The sequence below is a fragment of the Cyprinodon variegatus genome, unplaced genomic scaffold, assembly GCF_000732505.1.
Source record: "Cyprinodon variegatus isolate N-32 unplaced genomic scaffold, C_variegatus-1.0 Scaffold331, whole genome shotgun sequence".
Taxonomy (NCBI): domain Eukaryota; kingdom Metazoa; phylum Chordata; class Actinopteri; order Cyprinodontiformes; family Cyprinodontidae; genus Cyprinodon; species Cyprinodon variegatus.
The window spans coordinates 300,758-322,001 of NW_015150784.1; the positions used below are offsets into that span (position 1 = coordinate 300,758).

Genomic DNA, 21,244 nt, shown 5'->3' on the forward strand with positions numbered 1-21,244 from the left:
ACCTTCAGGATTACCATGAAAATTAATGACAGACATAAAATGAGCCTTAGTGCCGCCTGTTACACTCCTCTGCAGGCCATTTTTGCCTATTTTTTTTTCAGTGTTTTTTTAACTGTCATTACACTGTCACAAGTGTAGAGCAACAAAATGAACTCTCTGCATTTAACTCATCCCCTTGGGGAGCAGTGAGCTGCCATTGTGTGGCTCCCTGGGAGCAATCAGGGCTTAAGGGACCCAGAGTGGCAGTCTGAGGGGTGGGCTCCAAGTCACAACCTTAGGATTCCAAGCTCTATGCCCTAACCACCAGGCCACCACTCCCCCAAATTATCTTCTTTCCTTAAATAATTAACATGGTCATAACTGATGAAGGTAAGCTTGGAGTGCTTTCGATATTTTTTATTATTCAGTCGGTAAAGATAGATGGCTAATGCTTTCTGTTGATGTGTATTATTTGTACCAAATGTAAGCAATATGTTGTTTGAGCATTGGTGTGCAGGAATTTAATATTGAACAGCAAAAAATGTCTTATTTTCTTTAAGCAAATTTGGCTGATATTTAATGGTGATGATTTTTGGAACAGTTGAAGACCTTTAGATGACAGGGGAAATGTCTTTATTATCTAAGAGAAGAAGTCCAGCTGACTGTTGCATAATAAGCCCTTAAGACCTATGATAAGGCTGTTGAATATGAAAGTATTAAAGTAGTATTGTTTTAGAGAAAAGAATTGGTTTAGAATAACTCTTTAAGAAACAGGAAAGTCTCTGGTGAAATTGCCTGCACAGGTTGGCTGAGGTCTCAGTCATGCATAACCTTCAAATCCAGTTTATGCTTTGTCATTTTCTATTGCCTCTGCCTTTAGATGCCTTCAGTCTTTTTGTTTTTTTGCATTAAGGTTTATTAATGTTTATGTTTCTTTATACAAGCTTTGAGGCCACTTTTGTTCTATTAACATATTTCTATGTGTTTTAGGTTACTCTAACTTTAGGTTATTTAAAAAAAAAATACTTGAACTGAGCTAGCTTGTTTGCATTGCAGAGATTAAATGTTCTCATTTAAAAATAAAATTATAGAATAGCATGGGATAGAATAGAATAGAATAGAATAGAATAGAATAGAATAGAATAGAATAGAATAGAATAGAATAGAATAGAATAGAATAGAACAGAATGAAACTTTACTTGTGCCGCCCTGGGATGATTCATTGGCTCAACAGCAAAGTAACAGTTACAGTGAATACAACACAAACTAAAAGTTTGACATAAAGAAAATAGTTACATTTGTCAGAATTATACAAGAGAAATAAATTGGTCGTATTTCGTTTTAAATTGTGCTTTTATATTAAAGCAAACATAGATAACATAAAAAAACATAAACAGACAAAACATAAACATATGCTTAAAGATATGAACAGTTATGTGTGATATGCACATAACGGAAATAGATATATATTTGAAATATGCATCATTTATTTTAATGATTACTGTTAAAGCTTTAAGTTAAAAAAAAATAATAATTTAATGTTACCACATATGGAAAGTGATATAATGTTGTCAATTTGGCAGATTTTTTTTCTTTTAGGTTTAAGGTTAAATTATTTTTTTACTTCTAATAAGATGTTCATGCAGAAAAGCTGCTGCTTGGTACGCTATTAGCTAATGTAAGTTAAGTGGTTTTAGCAGCACCTCCAGCTTGGTTGTAGATTATAATAAGAGAAAAACTGCATTACTTGCATTGCATTACGTGCACGTGCAAATGAAAAACATAATGTTTAAATCAATGGATAAACATAAGTAATAATTTACATTGTTGTTTTTTTTTTCTATGCTGTATGTTGCACCTCCCAACAGCTTTGATGCCAGGCCTCCTATTCTAAGTTCTAATCTCATTGCTTACATCCTCGCTTGGTATCCTGGGGTTCTTTTCAGCACAAAGAACAGAAAAAATGAACTTCATCATAGTGCAGAGTGCCAGAAAAGAATTTACTGAGACCCTTCTTTGGGGTCGTGGTGTAGGAAATAATCATGCGATTTATGTGCAGACGACTTGGTCCTTGACACTTTGCCACATGTCTTCCCCCCTCACTCTTAACCCTATTTCTCCCTGTATATTTAAAAAAAATGTAAATAAAAAACACTAGTGCCTAAAAAAATCCTTTAAAAAAATCTCTTCACCTTGTTTGAAGCAATTCAAATACAAATTTGTTGGATTTGATTTATTTACTGATTTTAACAACAATATATTAGAGCTGAAACAATTGAATAAATCGTGTTAAGCGATTATTGAAATGACCTTCAACTAATTCATTAATCGATTAATTATTTACTGGAGTGTAGAGACTCTTAAACTTGTCTCTATCTGACAGAGCGACCCACTTTGAGCAGCAATCATACCAAAAGTGTAAAAAAATGGGTAAACATTTTGCATTTAAGATAAGAAAAGCTTTTTTGTCTGTCAATATGCCTGACTCCTCAAGTGGAAAAATTTTTGTTTTGCCTGGTTTAATTTAGTAGAAGACTTCATTAATGAACCTTTGGCTATTAAATTATTAAACGATTACTTGAAAAATAATCAACAGATGAATTAATTTGCAAAATAATAATTTGGTGCAGCCCTAATACACATATAATAACTATTAAGTCTTTTTTTCAAATAATACTTTATAGCCAGAAATATCCCAGGAGCACAGAAGATGAATCTGGAACAACTTTATCATACAATAACCTTTAAATCAAAGCTTACAATTTACATTTTATGATGAGAATATTTATAAAAAAATGTAACCTAGGGGTATATTAGCACAAAATTAACTGATAAAAAAAACAAACAAAAAGACTTGTCTGTCTCAGCTGTGTAATTCCATTCAGTATTCGGCTATTTTTTAAAGATGAATAATATTGACTGCATAGAAAGTAAACACAAAAACATTTAAGATGAACATAATCATTATTTAAGCAATTCTGATTTTAAAATGCCATACTTTCTTTAGCTCATATCAGTAAGTATATGTAAGATTTCATGAAAAAATGTTGCAAAGAAATAGATGGACAATTAATAACCAATGGTTGTCAGCAGGCCCGTTAGGCTGTTCTAAACCTTTTCTTGTACCCTGAGAGCCTTTGTGTTCTTTTCTACGTGTTCCCTTATGCTCTATTTGTACTTTTAAAGGTTCTGTTAAAAAAGTAACCACACAATCCTGAATGTTTGGCTGTTTGACTGAGTCAAGCTGCTGATGGTGTCTCAGAAGAGTCTCGTCTGAGCAGGAAGTCTGTGTGAGGGCGGGTGTGCAGCCACGCTGACGGATGCATTATTAAAACATCTTCATTAGAGGACGGCTGTGGTCTGCTGGAATGTGCTGAGGCACAGGAAGAAGGAGACGGTTTGTTTTATTGCACTGAGGTGGAAACAATAAACTCCATCATATTAGATGTTACTGGCTCTCTTTTGTTAAGTAGATCGAGCAGGACAAAAAAGGATATAAATGGCTCAGATAATACAGTGCTTTGCATGCAGACGGATCACAGTCGAGCCATTGTCTAGATGCTTTTGTTGTACTTTTAATCCGGTAAGATTTTGACCTCCATCTTTAAACAGAAAAGCAAAGATAAATCAGTATTTAACCCTCTACCGTACATCAACTTAATCTGATAAAATCCAACGAGACAGAAGGACATTTCAGCAGTGTGTAAAATGCACCCAGATGAGAAAATTACATTTATTGTCCTGATCAGACTGTAGTATTTTCATGGCTAAACGTATGAAAGATTAGACTGTCTGATTGTGTTTCAGAAAATATTATCTTTCCAGTCAGATAAAAGACAGAGTAAAGTTTCTACACATCATATTTAACTCCTTCGGCTTCAACCTCAAGGTTTTGTTTCATTCATGCACCCAAACAGACTCGTCTATTTGTTGCTTATTTTTTGCACTTGGATATTAGTGATAACTTATTTGGATACTTGAACTCATTTCTCTCTGATTACAGTGAAGCTTCAAAATTATAAAGATTAAATTACCCCAAACGCATTCAACAGTGTGTGATCCTATGACAGGTTAATAGAAAGGGTGTGGTTCAATCTAATAGTTGGTGTCTGTGTCTCGCTGAAAGAATTGTTCTTCCTACAAACTACGACACATCTTCTGCCATCATAGTTGTTTATTTAGGATTTTTTTTTTTATTGTTTTGCCTTTTTACAGTTAACCCCTCCATTTTTGTCATGGAAAACAACTTATGTCATAAAATTTGATGTGTATCTCCAGAAAGTCCCACTGGTAGCTGCTTTGCAGTGAGTCCCGTTTATCCTAATGACCTTTCAGATTGACAGGGTGTAAGCTATGGCTATAATCCTTTGTTAGCATTTTAGCTTTCATAAAGGAATAGAGTCAGACACCTTTCAATTTGTGAAATATAAGATGCAGTTTTAATAGGATGATTTCATATGAGTGGGAAAGGCCGTCCAAACCAACATAAACGTCAAACCGTCCAAACCTATCCTTGCTGGTTCGACCTTCTGTACCAACAGCTGCCATCTCTTATTTATGAAAATTGGCAATGAGTCTTTTACATTATTGTGGTTTGGTATGAGTGGTACTGTAAAGCATCTCAATGAGACTTTGACTACGCCTCTTAATACCTTTGCTGTTTTGAGGCATCCAGAAGATGGTTTTCTTGATGTTGCTGGTGTTTTTAGAATCACTGTCCTGCTTGATGACATTAGTGCTCTCGATCCTAAGGAAGCACAGCAGATCATTATCCTCACAACACTGTGATAGTATAGTGTTGTTTTAGTAATGTAACATGGATAAAAAAAACGTATATAAATGCTTCACGTTTGTCCCATTGGTCCACTGAATTGTTTTTCAAAATGCTGTGCTTTTTTTTTTTTTTGGATCAGCATTGGTTTTTACCATTTCACCATGGACCTTTTTATTTTTAATTGGTGATTTATGAACACTACGCTTAAATGAAAATTTTTAGGCCTGCATGACTTTAGGTGTATTTTTGTTTCATTTTGTGAGTTTCTGGATGAGTTAGCAATGCATTATGGAATAATCATTTATTAGATAATGAGGAGATTCACCAGTGTTTTGGGTTTTTTGACTGACTTGCCCAGACCATACAAACACCATTGTACGTCCTTTGTTTCCTTTGTTCTTACATTTCTTTAGATCAGAGCATATGAAAATTACTCTTTCAGATCTTTTAGCCAATTGCAGGATATTTTTGTTTTTACTGGTATTCAGTATTCAGATCTGGGTGCGACTGGTAAAAGTTAACCAAAAATAAAGCAAAGTCCAAATAAGTTATCATGGTTTAACAGTTGGGATGATTACTTTTTGACATAAGCTTAGGTCATTTTGGGTATCTTTTTTTCCCCTTAATTATATAAATCGTTAATAAAACTTAATTAAATTTTTTCTCCTACTGTATCTGTCTACAGCTAACATTCGTGAGTTGATCTGAAACATTTGAGTGTGACAAACAAGCAAATATAAAAGAAATCTGCAAGTGATTAATAATGTTGAATGAGGAGCAATTGCTAGTTTTTTTAATTTTACAAGTAATCAGTTACCCATTATTTATTAGAAATATAAAAAGCATTTTACTCTGTACAAATGTAAAAGAAAAAAATATCGACATTAAATATAGGTCACATTTGCTTTAAGCAAAATAGGAATGTTTTGCTGTCCAATGTTAAATTCCTGCATACCAGTACTCAAAACAAATAATACACATCAGAAAAAAGCATTTGTCGTCTATCTTTACCAAATAATTATGTTGGCACAGTTCAAAAGCACAGCCTGCTTTATCACAACAATATCTGCTGTGTAATATTACTTTGAGTCTGTGCGGTGAATGCTCATCTACAGAAAGTGTTAAAAAAAGAGCAGATTTGATATCGGTGCAGGAACAACCATATCCATGTCAGAAGGATTAACAACCTGTTTTCATAAATTAACCAGGAAAACATTTGAAAGAGCTTAAAGCAACAAACAAGATAAATAAATTCAGACTCAAACATTTTTGTTTTGTTGAAGAACTCCTAATGGAAATCTGTCCGAGAGCAAAGCGAGTCAATCGGTACACATGAAAGCTTTTTTTATGATTTGTAAGGGTTGAAGCGAAAATCTCTGAAGTATGTAGACGACAACTTCAGCTGGATTCAAACAGTTTCATTGAACTATCGGACCAATAAGACACTTGCTTTCACCGAAGTGAGGCTTAAAGTGTTCCCCTCATTTAAGCGTGAGATGAGTTTCAGGCAGTGTGTGAACATGAGATATAGTAAAAGAGTAGAAGAAATGTTTTCTCTAGAGCTGCTCCCCTGCACCCCTGTGGCCATTTGAAGGCATAAAAATGGTGATTATGTTGATGACTCTACTGGGGAGTTTAAAGTTAAACAGGAATTTCACTGTTCACTCCTACAGGAGCATGAGGGTACCCCAACGGCATCCCTTTTGAATTTGGAGCCTACTGAAAACATCTTAGAGGTACGTTTGATGTTTTTGTGCACATTCACAGAGCTGCCTGATTCGAATCTCAGACATGTTTGTTGAGAAGTCTGGGATTTAATTTAATGCCCTAACTTGATTTTTATCAGTCACCCATACATTATGAAATACGGTACTAACGCTGGCTTGGATTTTCAAAATAAAACGGACACATTTAACATTTATTAACTAGAATAAATTATAATTTACACCCCTCTGGTCTAAAAATGATTTATTATGTGCTGAAAATGGATATATGAGTATGATTTGATTTTTTAATTTATTGATTTATTCACATGCAGTTTTCTATAAATATTGCTAAAAAAAAAAAATCAGTTTTCAGTTACTAATTTCAGTTTCACCTCAGGGTGATAGTACAGATACAACATTTTAAACTTTCAAAATAAAAGCCTCTCAAAATCTCTAAAATTTAGACTTGTTTGCAATGCAATATTGCTAATACACTCCTAGATACTTTTCAATATCAGTTATACAGTAATTGGTCACTTTTCTCTGTTTCTGCAAATGTTGTTAAGAAACCCCCTGCCTCAGGTTACTGATTTCACTTCAGAATGACAATAGGACATGCCTAGATGCTTCTCGTCAAATATCATTAACATGTGATGAGGAATTTCAAAATAAAAGCCTCGTAAAATTGGGAATTTGTACTGTGTTTCAATGAATATTGTTGAGAAAATCCATGTTTCCAGTTTCGGATTTCACTTCAGGATAACAGTAGGACACCATTAGATGATTCTCACCAAAGGTAGAATTTCAAAAATGAAAGCCTCTCAGAATCAAAACTTAAATTAAAAATTAAAAAAATAAAATTGGTCACTTTTTGCTGTCACAGTTGCTATCAATATTGCCCAGAAAATGTCTCTTTGTAATTACAAATTTTACCAAATGCATATCACCATTTGTCATCCAGATCTGATGTGGAATTTCAAAATTTAAGCCTCTCACATTTTGTCAAATTTTCGCTTTAATGTCAGTTGCTATGAATACTGGTGGGAAAACTCCCTGCTTCCAGTCACTGGTTGTAGGTCAGAGTGACAGTAGGACACCCTTATAGGGGAAACACCCGCAAATAATACCAGTGAATGATATCTAAGAATATCATTCAGATCTGATGTATACTTTCAAAATAGCTTCTACAAAAATCTAAATTTGGTGACTTATCTTTGCTATACCTTATAGGAATAACAACCCTTTTACAGCATTCAACGTGCAATAAATAACGGGCAAACAAAAGAAAGGAACCACATCACATACTGATAGAAATATAGACTAATAAAAACAAGGACCCTTGTTGGTCCACACGCACACTACAACCAGCCACTTCCTCTGATTAGATAAAGATTATGTTGCTAGAGGTCTGTATCCAGACTCTAGAACCCAATGGTTCCCTCTTATACGTCAACACTGGAGTGATCTGTAAGCAGACACACTCAGTCCACTTCAAGTTATGTTTACCATTCAAATATAGTGACAATTGACTCACTAATATTTCAACACACTGGATCAAAAATCTCCATGCAAAACCCCCAAGGGGTCTAAATAACTAACCGGCAACACTAGCTCCTCTGGACCACATAAATAGGCACACCTTGCTGCTGCCTGGCCAGAAAAATGATCGAGGATGTGTACTCTGAAGTACAATCAGTCTGCCGATTGAGAAAGCGTTGGAGAGAGGCATACGGACTGGCAATGCATATGCTGTAAACTGTTTTTACCTAATTGGTTGGTGGATTGAACAAAATGGCAAGTCAGCTAGATGAGGATGAGGAAGGCTGGACAATGGTCTCAAATGCGAGAGAGAGAGAGAGAGAGAGGAAGTAAAAGGAATTAAAAAAGTAAAAAAAGTAGTTCAGATGAAGAAAGAGTTTTGCAAAGGAAGGTTGTCAGAGAAGAGATAAAAATAATATTTAGATTCAGGGCTGAAGAAAAACCGGCATTTGAGCCCCATTATGATTTCTAGAGAAATAATTAAGAGAAATAGGGAAGTCGAATTAGTGAAGGAGTTGAGAGATGGAAACTTGCTGGTAATTTGCAAAAAAACAAAGCATTGGACGTTGAACACATAGGGAAAAGAGAGGTCATAGGAGAGAATAACAACAGTGAAAGGAGTAATAAAAGGAATACCAAATAATGAGGATTTAGATAGATTAAAGAAACATTTTTGGAGGCAAGGTTAACAAGATACAGAGACTTTATGAAAACATACAAGGGAAAAAGGCGGCAAGCACGTCACTGCTGATAGAGTTTTCAGAGTCCGTTCTACCAAAAAGAGTTAAAATAGGTCTCATGAGTTTACCAGTCAAGGCATTTATTCTGCCTCCACTCAGGTGCTACAGGTGTCAGCAGTTTGTAGGGGGAAGCAAAGGTGTTCAAAATGCAGAGAAGAACACAGAATTGAGAAATGCAGGGAAGAAGCTGAAGAATGGTGTTGTAACTGGGGAGGCCAGCACTGAGTTAACTATGGAGGATGTGAGGTTAGAAAGAAAGCAGTGGAAATACAACACGTTAAAACAGCAAGAAATATAAGCTATGCAGAAACAGTGAAGAGAGTTCAAGGACAAAGGACAGGAGAAATTAATCAAGCACAAAATCAGGTACCAAAGCAAAATAAAGTAGAGAGAGAAGATAACTTCATTCTGACGCAAGAGAAAGCCAAGCATAAGACAAGCATTAGATAAATAGTATTAATATCAGATAAAGATGAAGAATATTTGATTATTATACCGTATTTAGGATACAACGTAAAGCAGGTACATTTATTTGCTAGAATACTGTCATTTTGTTCCACAATCCATAGAGGACCATCTGGAGGTGTCAGCCATCACCCTGAAGCAGAATCAGCAGTTTTGTAGCAATATTTGCAGAAATATGGAGAAAAGTGGAAACACATTTAATTTGGAAACAAATTAAACCTTGATGACTTTCAGGGAAAAGTATCTAGGGGCACCCTACTGTGACTATGAAGTGAAATTAGTAACTGGAAACAGGGTTCTTAGCACTATTCATCGAAAAATTGATTAAAAAATGGCAATTGTACAGATTTTGAGGGGCTTTAATTTCAAAATTCCACATCAGACATTGATGAGATTTGGTGAGAAACATCTAGGGGGGGCCTACTATCACCCTGAAGTGAAATCAGTAACTGGAAACAAATTTTTGTATACCAACAATTGAAACTTAGGTCAAATAAATGGGCATTCTGAAATAAAGTGCAAAATGAATTATGTAAAACACTAACTAAATAAAGAAATCATTCAAATCATTGTCATATATCCTTATTCACCGAAGCACATAATAAATCCTTTTTAGATAAAAAACAAAACAAACAAAAAAATTCTACTTGTTGGTTTTATTTTGAAAAGTCCAAGCCAGTGTTGGTACCGTATTTCATAGTGTATGCTGGACCAATAAAAACCCAGTGAGGGGTGGCTTGACCTCTGTGATACACAGCTGTGCTCCTGTGCGGGTTATAGGTCAGCCCGGCGACGCAGAGGAGAATCAGGGCCTCGCTGTCTGATTTGGACAATGAAGAGGCCATAGAGAACCTATCCGTCCGCCAGCTGAAAGAGATCCTGGCTAGGAACTTTGTCAATTACTCTGGCTGCTGCGAGAAGTGGGAGCTGCTGGATCGAGTGCATCGGCTCTACAGGGAAAACGAGCAGAACAGGAAATCCAGTAAGCACTGAGAAAATCATTTCACCTTTATTTGGTTTAAAACTTTGCAGTGATCTTTAATGTACCTTTTTGTTTCTTTGTTGCTTTTCTTGCTTTTTCTTAAGTGGAAAACGTCAGCATAACTGCAGGTATTTTATAATTGATTGTTGGATTTTAAACTTTGAGGTATTTATTTGTTTTGTGATAACTGATTGCTTTGATTAAATCAGGAGGTACACTGCTGTGCAAAAGTATTCACACCTCTTGAACTGCTACATATTTTACGTAAACCACAAACTTCAGAATATTGTATCAGAATCTTTTGTCCTCAACATATAAACAAAGCAATACTGAATTGTGAAGTAGAATGAAATATTTTACTTTCTAACATTTAAAAATAAAGTTTCACTTTGTTTCATCCCTACTATGTCCAAATGTTTTAGTACCATATTTGCTATAAATAACAAACTTCTGGATATTGTTTGCCAAGTTTGAAGACATTTCCCTTTCCATCCAATAAGCTTAGACAGAGGCTAGTGCATCCTAAGGACAAAATCCCCAAACCTAAGATGAGCAGATTTGTGTTTGCAGTTCAGTGCAGTGAGGAATGCTCTGATCTTAATATTAGAGAAACAAAACAACCTTTTCACAGACACATGGCTCAACACAGGCGGGCTACCTCATCTGGATAAGACTTTGCTGTCCACCTACACCTTAAAGGGTAATGCCGTTTTTTTACATTGAGCCCTTGATTTTACATTTTTTTTTAAATATTCATTCATCCAGCTAATCTGAATCGTTCAATTCCATTTCGAGAGAGCGATAATCTGTGGTAGTAGCACTAGACATCTTCCAGGCAAGTGAGTAAAACTAGGAGCAGTTCAGCGGACAGGAAGAATGAACGGTAGCCGGCGCACGTGGATGACGTCATACACTCTCCGCTTTGTTTTTAAAAGATATAAATATAAAAAATATAACCGCGGATGACTGGGGGACAGTGATTCGCCTACATGTTATGAATGCTGGCGTACCATAAATGATAAATTATGAACAGTTTAGTTTGTGCCTTCAAGTCGTTGCCCTTAGGAAGAAGTTACTTGGATATAACCTAAAGGAATATCTTCAGAACAGCTCAGAATGACACAAAACTCATATGGGTGAGTAGAACATGATGTAATAACGTAAAATGAAGGGCCCAATGTAAAAAAAAACAACAATGTTCCCCTTTAAGAGAGACAAACCAACCTTAAACAGAAGGGGTGGACAGCGTTAGAGTTGATACCTTCCTGCTATCATAATTCTCATCGCCATGCAGGGAACCAAATCATCTCGCCTGTTTAATCAGGCAAACAACGACCACAACGACTCTCTATTACTAAGAGGTGGACCTGTTTTCGGTTCATTTTGCATGTTTTCTAAGCCATAAAAAGGCTTTTTTCGGGCTACTCTATAAAGCCTGGAACTCAACTCTACTCCAGACATTTTCAATTGATAAAGCTTTCTGGATGAGAAGTGAAACATCTTCAAACTTGGAAAATAAAGTCCAGTGGTTTGTTTTTTAACTTTTTTATGGACATATTGTGTGTAACAAAGGAAACAGAACAAGCTTACACAGCTATTAACTAGAGGCCTAACAGGAATAGGGGGTAGAATATTTTTTCCCATCACATCTCTGACCTGCTTTCCCATCCCTGCTGAATGCAGCATGATGCTGCCACTGCGCAGTGTTATTTTTATGATGCACAAAGCCTTTAGCATGTCGCCCAATAGTTATATTTTGATCTCATCTGACCAGAGCCTCCTCTTTTTGATGTGTCCTACATACAAACACATTATTTCTAATGACTTTCTTTCAATAGTTCTCTTTGTCTTAACATGACTGCTATTTTTGTGGAGTGCATCATTACTGTTACCTGAGCTGTTGATCACTGCAGCTCCTCCAGAATTATCCGAAGGCTCTTGGCTGCTTCTATTAAGACATTTGCTGGATCTGTAGGTTTTCATTTGTCATATTCAGTCCTTTTTGGATAATGGATTAAGCAGAGCTCTGTTTGACGTTAAGAGCTAATAATTTTGTAATTTTAACTCCTTGTAACTTTATCCCTCACCTCTGTGATGTGTTCCTTGGTCTTTACGACAGTGTTTATTCACATTTAATCTGCTTTGAAGTTATAAACCTTATTGTGTTAATGGATCTCATAATACTCCAATAGAATACACCAGTTTGTGGTTGGGATGGGAGAAAAAAAATTGAAAGATGAAGGGATGTGAATACTTTATTTCAGAAAGCAAAACAAAAACACAAACAAAACCATACTGCTTGATTTTTTTTTTGTTTTAAAGAACAAACCTATTATTTCCTACACTAATGGATTTTCTTTGTTATTGCCCGTTCTTATCCATAAAGTGGTCGCATATCCTCCATCTCTTTGCAACAGTGGAGTTGGAGGTAAGACATAACCAAGCTATCCTTTTCATTTCCTTCATGAACCGCTGCGCAGTTTGTTCATGTGCCAGCAGGACATAGTAAAGGCATGCTGCATTTGATTTCATGTGATCCTACCCATCCTGTGTGTGATCTTATTATGGTCATTGATTCCTGCCTGCTTCAGTGTTTCCATATTCTATATTTAATGCGTCTTCTCCACTTTGCGTCATCTTTAATTCTGAGGGACAGCCTCTCGTCCTGTCATTAATGGGCTCTATTAAAGCTTTTACCTCTTGACGAGCCATCATGTTGCTGCTGCAGCAGCACGTCTCCATCAGGTGTAATTACATTGTCAAGCATCTCGGCTGACACCGAGGCCTCCAGGACCTTATTAGCCCACTTAGCATTCAGCTGCAGGGAGGCAGGGAGGCTGCAGCTGCATCGACTTTTTGTCTGTCACGGTAGCGGGAGCCGGATTTAGGCCAGCCGACTGATCGCTCAGTATTTGACTCCCATAAGTCAGTGCTCTGACACGATTTAAACTGATTTGATGCCTGTGGCTTCTCCTCCTTAGCTGGGATTGAACAAGAGGAAAACACTCCCTTCAATCGGGGGAAGAAGACTGTCAGAATTTAATCAAATCAGGAGGAAACTGTTTAACAAATAATTACAGAAATAGCTTGTTGAATTTGAGTGGCATCTAGAAATGAAAAAAGGCACTGAAAGAAAAGAGGAAATGAAAAGGCAGAAAATAGGAAAGATTAGATTTGTGGATGATTTTCCAAAACGAAAGAGAAGATTTGCTGAAAACTTTATGAAGTTTCTTTCTGATATCGAAGTAAACATTTAGAGTTTAAGCAACCTATGTTATTCTTATCAAATGTAAGGAAATATCCTTCAAATGCATTCGAGTCTTATGTTAGTTTTAGTTTCAAGCTTCCACTCCTCTTAATCTGCTAATTTGTCATTTGTTGTGTATAGCTTATTTTTTCACAAATCTAAGCATTTTTTACATGGGTTCTTAATGCACTAAAGATGCACAAACATATTTGCAAACCATTGCAATTCCAATGTATGCGATGCTGAAGCCGCAAAAGGATACCAAAAAGCAATGTTTCATGGTTATAAAATCGCTGTGCATTCAAACTCTGCTTGATCATAATATGTTTGGCCAGTTTAATGGGTGGATAATCCCACACCTGATCTGCTCTTAGTGACCAAGATACTGGAACGCTTCAGATAGAGCTGAGGTCACTGCGTAGACGGAAAAGAAAGAATGAGAGAGAAACCCGCAGGATAATTGTAATCAATTTTCATTACATTATTCAGCAAAAGTATTTTAATTTCATGTTTTTCTCATAAAGTATAGCCCATATTTTACATTGGTAATACATTTCAATCCTTTGTGGTGTGAAACTGCATTGTTCTAATAGTTAACTTAGTTATTTTTCAAAATCAATGTTTCAATTAGCATTCATTTACGGCAGTAAAACTGAAGAACTGCTTTAAAAACCAGATGGTATTGTAAAAGTATTGCAGGTAAGGATCAGCAAATAAAATGTTTTTGTCCACAATGCCAATTTAATTAGTTTGTATTAATGAATTTGTCCCAGTTCGATATTTAATTAGATTTATAAAAATCATTATCCACAGTTTTTTTTTTTATCTGAGTAGCTTTAAAGATAGTAAAAAGTTTATTAGCGTGACTGTATGGGGTCTAAACTGTTATGACATTTAATTCCCCACCAATGAAGTTCTGGATGCTAAATGATCTGCTTCTGCTTGCAGTTTCTAAAGCGATTTAAATCTTCCTACCTTGTGAATTGCACTGAAAATGTGTTTCGTCTGATGATGATGTTTTCAGGACTATCAGTTCGCCTTATTATAACGTTAACACTAGCCTGCTTGCTCTCTGTTTATATTTGACTTGTTGATATTTCTGCTTTTTATGTTTTAAACTTCTGGAAACTTATAGAAAAAAAATATCTTCAGCTTCATGAATTTGATGAATTTGTTTTGAACCTCATAAAGTGTATTAGCTGGTATTTCAGCTACTCTTTAAACAGTGAGAGAAAGGGAACTGAAAGAGCAAATACTGTCGGTCTTTCCTTTCAAATTCATTCTTTTCTGGCCAAAAAGAGATATACCGGTATACATTAGATGGATCTATCCATCCATCCCTCCATCCATTTCTATACCTCTTTTATCCTGTTTTGGGTCAGGCAGTGTATACCTTATATACACTGCCATTACACACTTATTTAAAACATTAAAAGTACAAATACACCAAGTATTTTGGTCAAATTAAGACTTAAATGCATCTGGAGACTCCAAAAAGAGATGCAAATTGAAACAAAAAGAAAGAAAAGAGAGTTCTACATCAAAGTGGTCTTTACAGGAGAAGATCACATACTATTTGTGTGTGGTCTTCTCCTTCTGTAAAGGAGGAGTAAAAACCCAACAGCCAAAAACACCTCATAAATTAGAAAACTCCCCAAAAACTTTTAATATAAGCATAGATTCAGTTAAATAAGGCATTTTAGTGTCAAGAGTGTCAAAAGACAAAAATAACAAATTATGAAGAAAAATACTCTTATAAACAGAGAGAAAATATTTGAGGAATAGAATAGATGAGAGGGGCTAAGAGGACGTGGACGACGTGAACAAACCATTTGACCTCTGCAGATCAATAACCATTTATGTGATGTTTCCCACTTCCCTCCACAGATGGCGTCCGAGCTCAGCTGGCGGCGGACGAAAACCTTTGCCGCATCTGCATGGACGCCATCATTGACTGTGTGCTGCTTGAATGTGGCCACATGGTGACTTGCACCAAATGCGGGAAGCGGATGAGCGAGTGCCCCATCTGCAGGCAGTACGTGGTGCGGGCAGTGCATGTCTTCAAATCCTAAACCTCCTGTTGATGTTTGCTTGCATTGGAGAGGCCCTGATTTTTTTAACTGAGGAGGAACTGCCATGTGCGCAACATCTCATTGGGGGAGGGGGGGAAGACGCTGATGGGGCAGAAATTACGAGACTGTTCTGACTAGGCTGTTCTCCCCCCCATCTTACTGACTCGTCCCACCTGTCCTCCAGCTGCACCTGGTCTCCCAATCTACACGGCAGACACCATCACGACTCTCTGCTTTAAATCCTTGCAGGATACAAGAGGAGGTGGTCCTGCGGACGCTTTGAAAGGGCCCGTCTGGTAATTGTGGTGATAGATTTCAGATCCCAGGGTTAGAGTCGATATGGTTTACACGGTCATGCCACATGACACTCTGTGATCTCCCTCAGTGTTCATTAGGATGTGCAATATTGGAGAAAAAAGGTCAGTGTGGGTGTTATTAGAAAAACATGAGCCGCTTCATCTATCACACACAGAGGGACGTGTGGGTGCCAAAAAAACATGGATGTTTTGGTTTAGATCTCACAATATACATCTCATAACCAGCAAGCTTAGTTTAATAGTTTACTTTCATTCCTATGAACAGCTTTAGAAACAAACTGTGTACACATTACCCTGATAGTGTGTGAAACATGATTCATTCCCACAACAAAAAGAAATAAATACACCTTACACGCTTTATCTGGACCACACTTCAGTCCCCTATTTGTCAAAAAGATGATTTTATTATGTTTGCAACTATTTTAGAGCACTAAGTAATGTGTGGTTCTCTTGATAAATAATTAAATCATTACACTATGAGGTTAGATCCTGCTGTAATCTACTGTGCCTTGCAAAAATCTTCATATCCCTGAATCTTTTTTGTTGTTTTTATTCTTATGTAACCACAAACCTCAGTCTTTTCGATTGGATTTTATTTGAGAGGCCAACATATACGTAGAGCATCCATAGAGTGGGGAAAAAGGATCAAAGGATCTGGAAGCTCTGGTTTATTCAGGTATGAGTTTTTTGTTGTTTTTTTTTAGGAAGAACGTATGCAAAAGGAAATTTGGGGAGGAAAACCTCATCTTCCTAAACATATCATCCCCATAGTGAAACATGATGGTGGTAGCATAATGTAGGGATGATTATTTTCTTCTGCAGCTAAAGGGAAGGTGACGAGAACAAGGTTGGAGCTACATAGAGAAAAAATTGAAATAAAACATTTCAGAAGCTGCAATGGAGCAACGGATTTACTCACAAGCAGCACAACAACCCTAATCATTCAGTCAAAGCTACGTATAATGAAACAGTTTGGGTTTGAAAAAATTTATTCTGACAGATTTAATTTATTTTAAAATGACAAATGGGACAAAAATATAATTTTCTACATGCATCTGTTGTTCCTGCTAAAGGTAATTATATAAAAGTGTTGAATCATAGGAGATTAAGAAAATAAAAGCTTTGAATAATTTTCCTGAGCATAACAATTTGGCCCTACTTTATGTTGGCCTGTCATGTAAGATTGTTCATGGTCGTAACTTGAAATTTGAAAAAGATCAAATGCATGAAAACTTTTGCAAAGCATCACTAAACTGTCATCATCTTCTTCCACTAATCGTGCTTCTTTATTATCAGTCCCAGGCTCATCAGGTGCTATCTCCTCATCTATGACTGTAAGATCAGCATAGGTTCTGTCTCATCCTAAATTTCCCGACACAAAGGTAGCTGTATTTGCTTTTACCTTTTATGCAAAATAAAACACTTGTTCTTGTGAAGAGATGCAGTTTAAATCCATTTTAATACTTTGCAGCAATCTGTATCTGATAGTTAGCTTCTGTTGTTGCGCATTAATATGTCTCTTTTTTTGTTTGGTTTTTTGCCTTTTAATTAAAAAAAGCTCCTCTGAGTAAAAAAAGTAGAGAATTATCCAGAATGTATTCCCACTGGTTTCAAATTCTCTCATTTTGGGCATATTTCTGTCTTCGGGTCCAAATAACCGAATCTCTTGTACATCATCTCCACTGTATGAAACACTGTAACCATGTAGGTCCTGTCGTCAAAGCTGCTGTTTGTTGACGATGTCATTCATGGGCAGCTACGGTGATATCAGCCTGGGGGAGCACTCATAGTCACAGATATTTATATTCTGAATGTTGAACCTTTTTATTTTGGTTAACAGGAGAAAAAAAAAGATTTATTAGATTCAATAAAATGCAGTATTACAAACCACAAGTTTAAAGTCTGCTCTTCATTTATCTAAAGAGTGATTCAGAAGTTGCATGGCTAATCCCAAATATAGTTTGAAACAACCGTAAAACATCTGGACTTTAACTCTTATAGATGAAGATGTTTTGTTCTTCCTGTGAAGATCTTCCTCACTTTAAGGCAACATTCGGGAACGAGAGAAGATAAATATTTCAGGGAAGAGTGAAAGAAGCCATTTATGACAAAAGATAAAACAATTCTTAATAGATGGGGAACATACGGCCCAGTGTTACCCTGTAAGTTAATGCCTGTCTGCAGCGTGATGCTTCTAGATCTTGGGAAAACATCCTCACATACAAGAACTAAAATCCAGTTTAGTTCTTTTTTTTTAATCTTGTTGGATTGGCATGAATAATAACTTCTGTAGTTGATTAAAACAAGAAAAGGTACACAAAAAAATACTTTCTTACAGGTTTCTCCTGTTTTTGTTGGACCTGATATCAGATCATTTAACAAGATTTTATATCAAACTTAGATCAAATATAGAAAGCCGCTTTCAAATGACGGTTCCAGAGAAAAAAAGCTTTACTAAAAACATTTGGTCCTATGTCAGAAAATTGTTATCCTCTTTTCTAAATTATATGTTCCTAACCTTTTTTATTCCTCTAAACTAACCTTCCTAAATAACGGCCTAAATCTCCTCCTTGGGATTCTGGTTACTGCTTTTTAAATGAATAAAACCACCAGTTGAGTAAATCATGCATTTCAATCCCTGCTTTAATAATGGCCTATGCGAAGAGTTTGACTTCTATATATATATATATATATATATATATATATATTAAATACATTATTTTAAGAGGTTGACAAACCAGGAGTTTTTGATTTTATTTTATTATTTTTTTTTTTTTCAATTTTATAAGCTACATTTAGGCCTTATATTTGCTGATATTTAGAGAGTTACATCAATTATGTACAACTTGGCTGCAAAATCTAGTAGGCTAAAAGGCCTCACAGAAAAAGACATTGTGCCCTAATATAAAAAGTATAAACAGATGTGGAAAAAGTCGACGTCTTATCAGTCTGAAAAGTGCTACTGAGGCATACATTTTGCACATTTCAGTGGGCTTCTGCATCTTAAGTCCACATTTATGGTAAACCTACTGCTGTTCCAGCATCTTCTGATCATGATTACATTATTTTTGCTGTTTTTTAAACCTAATCTATTACTTCTCATTCAGAGAGGTAAGTTTTTCAATCAAACGGATAGAACTTTGGACATAAAGGGATGTTTGAAGAGAAAGAAATCCTGAACAGACATGTTAACTTGGCTTTAGATGGATAAATATGTACACAAAACTATACACAAAATCTGGGTCAGTGCCAGAAAATACATTAAAGAAGCACTGTCAAGAGTGCACGTTAATCCTAAAGCTAAATAAAAGCCTCAAAGAGCAGTATTAACGCTGTATATTTAATGTATGGCCCTTTATAAATGAGTGAAAATTCACCCACAAATCAAGGTTGATCACCAAATTTTGCATTTTGTTTAATAACCATTCAGTCCAAGGGAAGAATGAGTTAAAAACATTAATGAATCCCTCAAATAAATGTACTCTATTTATGCAAAAAATTATATTTGAAACTTTCGAAAACAAACTAGAACATGTTTTCAAAATCTAAAGGATCCACAGAGATTTCAGTGTTTGTAGTGAATTTAATATAACAAAGAATTTCTATAAGTTTTACATGTATGTTTTATACAGATAGACTAATCTGAGGTAATATACAAAGAAATGCTCTTGAAGACACGAATACACATGAAACTTTTAAGTAATGCAGCTAAACTGTAAACATAGACTGACATTCTATTTTTTCCTTTTACAAAAAAAAATTTAAATAGTACATTTTTAATGAAAATCAAAATTTGTCAGTGTTTAAAACCAAATACAATAAAAAAAAACACATACGTAAAATGATCCAAATAGAGAAGTATCTATATAGACATATAAATATGTATATATAAATCTGTTCCTACATAATAGGCAGTAATGTTTCTTCATTTTAAAAAATAAAGATCATGCCCTTAGTTATTTGTTAAAACCTTTAAGCTTATCCTCAGGCTGTCAAAAATTTAGCAAAATACATAATATTCAGTATCATTTGATGATGCTTTATTCAGAAACTTTAACTTGTTGTGATGGAAAAAAAATCTGCCATAACCAAAGTTCATAATAAACATGATTTAGGAAGAAAACTGGCTCATTGTTTATTCATTTAATAACTCTCTTGCTTTGTTTTGCATGTTTCAGCAATGCTTTTTTGTTCTATGGAGCTCCCCTAAAGCTTAAATTAAGAAGGCAGGTAAAATTGTTAAACAATTAATGAATCTTAATTAGATGTAAACATTTCTTTGCTGCATGCAGAGCTAAAAAGCGCTTCTTTGACAAAGGATAAAAAAGATGGCAGAGAAGTTACTGCTCAGTGATGCCTCAATGCAGAATAAACATGTGAAATAAGAGCAGTCAGAATGACTCGGCGGAACGTTGAAAAAATAACCTTTATACACTGTACAACGTATGCAGGAATACATTCATGTATTCAAATTCACCCCATGAGTGCAAATATATTGAAGCTTTGAAATATACATACAGGAACAGTACCTGATCCAAATATGGTCTTTATATTGGAAATCTTTTTACAATAGCTTTGTCTTTAAAAAAAAACAGACCCAGGCACATTTAATAAAGTGGAAAAACAGCCACACGAACAACAGCTACCTTACATCAAACGATTTTTTTTTTTTAACTCTAGAAAGCTTAACATCAATATCAACTGATTATCTTATCTTAGTTTTTGGGGAGGCCTCATATGATATACTGTACATTGGTGCATTTTAGACTGCACCTAAATGTATGAAAAACTTTCTGATACAAAAATATTGATTTATAATGCAAAAGAAATTGCATTAGAGCAAAATAGTCTATAAACACCAAGGGATAGCTGTGATATATAGACAGTTTATCAATAAATAAGCCATAAACAGGTGCAACAACAAAAAACATATTGCCATAGCTGGACAAGTCCTCCATTTTTACATTCTGGCTTGGCAGCATGTCACTTTCAAGACATATTTTCTGACTGTCTGCTGCCTCTTAGTGGACGGATCTTTCAGTACAGGAGAGGAGCCTAGCTGATCTTCTGCAGCAGTTTGTCCTCTATTAGCTCAAACTGGACGCTAACGGACATCTCAGCGATGAACTGGTCACACCCCTCCTTGGTCACCTGTTTGCAGTACCGCAGGTCGATGTGACAGATGCTACCACAGCGTTTGAAGTAGGTCAGCGACTGATCAGTGACCCTGTTACAGACTGTGAGGGGTGGGGGAACACAGGAGGGAGAAGATCAACAAAAGGTGAAGGGATCTTTGCAGACAGAGTGCTCTCCATGCTGGTAAGAATGAAAGATGCAATCCTCTAACAAGGAGTGTGGAAGATTTTTTTTTTTGGTTTATCATTGTTTTTATTGTGGATAGAGGAAACAGAAAGCCAGATCCT

At 35.7% G+C, this 21,244-nt stretch overlaps 2 protein-coding genes across 4 annotated transcripts in view; one reads left to right on the forward strand and one right to left on the reverse strand.

Moving 5' to 3' along the window:
• The window catches only part of LOC107091261 (E3 ubiquitin-protein ligase RNF34-like), a 35,925-nt gene extending 19,154 nt beyond the window's left edge, over window positions 1-16,771 (forward strand). Inside the window, exons 4-8 of one of the 2 annotated variants that reach the window (XM_015385083.1) lie at window positions 6,427-6,489; window positions 9,984-10,185; window positions 10,290-10,313; window positions 12,572-12,613; window positions 15,320-16,771. In XM_015385083.1, the coding sequence (XP_015240569.1) occupies window positions 6,427-6,489; window positions 9,984-10,185; window positions 10,290-10,313; window positions 12,572-12,613; window positions 15,320-15,504 (516 nt within the window). In that variant the 3' untranslated portion in view covers window positions 15,505-16,771. The remainder of the gene's footprint in view (window positions 1-6,426; window positions 6,490-9,983; window positions 10,186-10,289; window positions 10,314-12,571; window positions 12,614-15,319) is intronic. The other variant, XM_015385084.1, reaches the window with a different exon arrangement.
• A 2,708-nt stretch (window positions 16,772-19,479) lies between these two features.
• The window catches only part of LOC107091301 (lysine-specific demethylase 2B-like), a 28,581-nt gene continuing 26,816 nt past the window's right edge, over window positions 19,480-21,244 (reverse strand). The window contains exon 21 of one of the 2 annotated variants that reach the window (XM_015385141.1): window positions 19,480-21,058. In XM_015385141.1, coding sequence (XP_015240627.1) covers window positions 20,877-21,058 — 182 coding nt within the window. In that variant the 3' untranslated portion in view covers window positions 19,480-20,876. The remainder of the gene's footprint in view (window positions 21,059-21,244) is intronic. The other variant, XM_015385142.1, reaches the window with a different exon arrangement.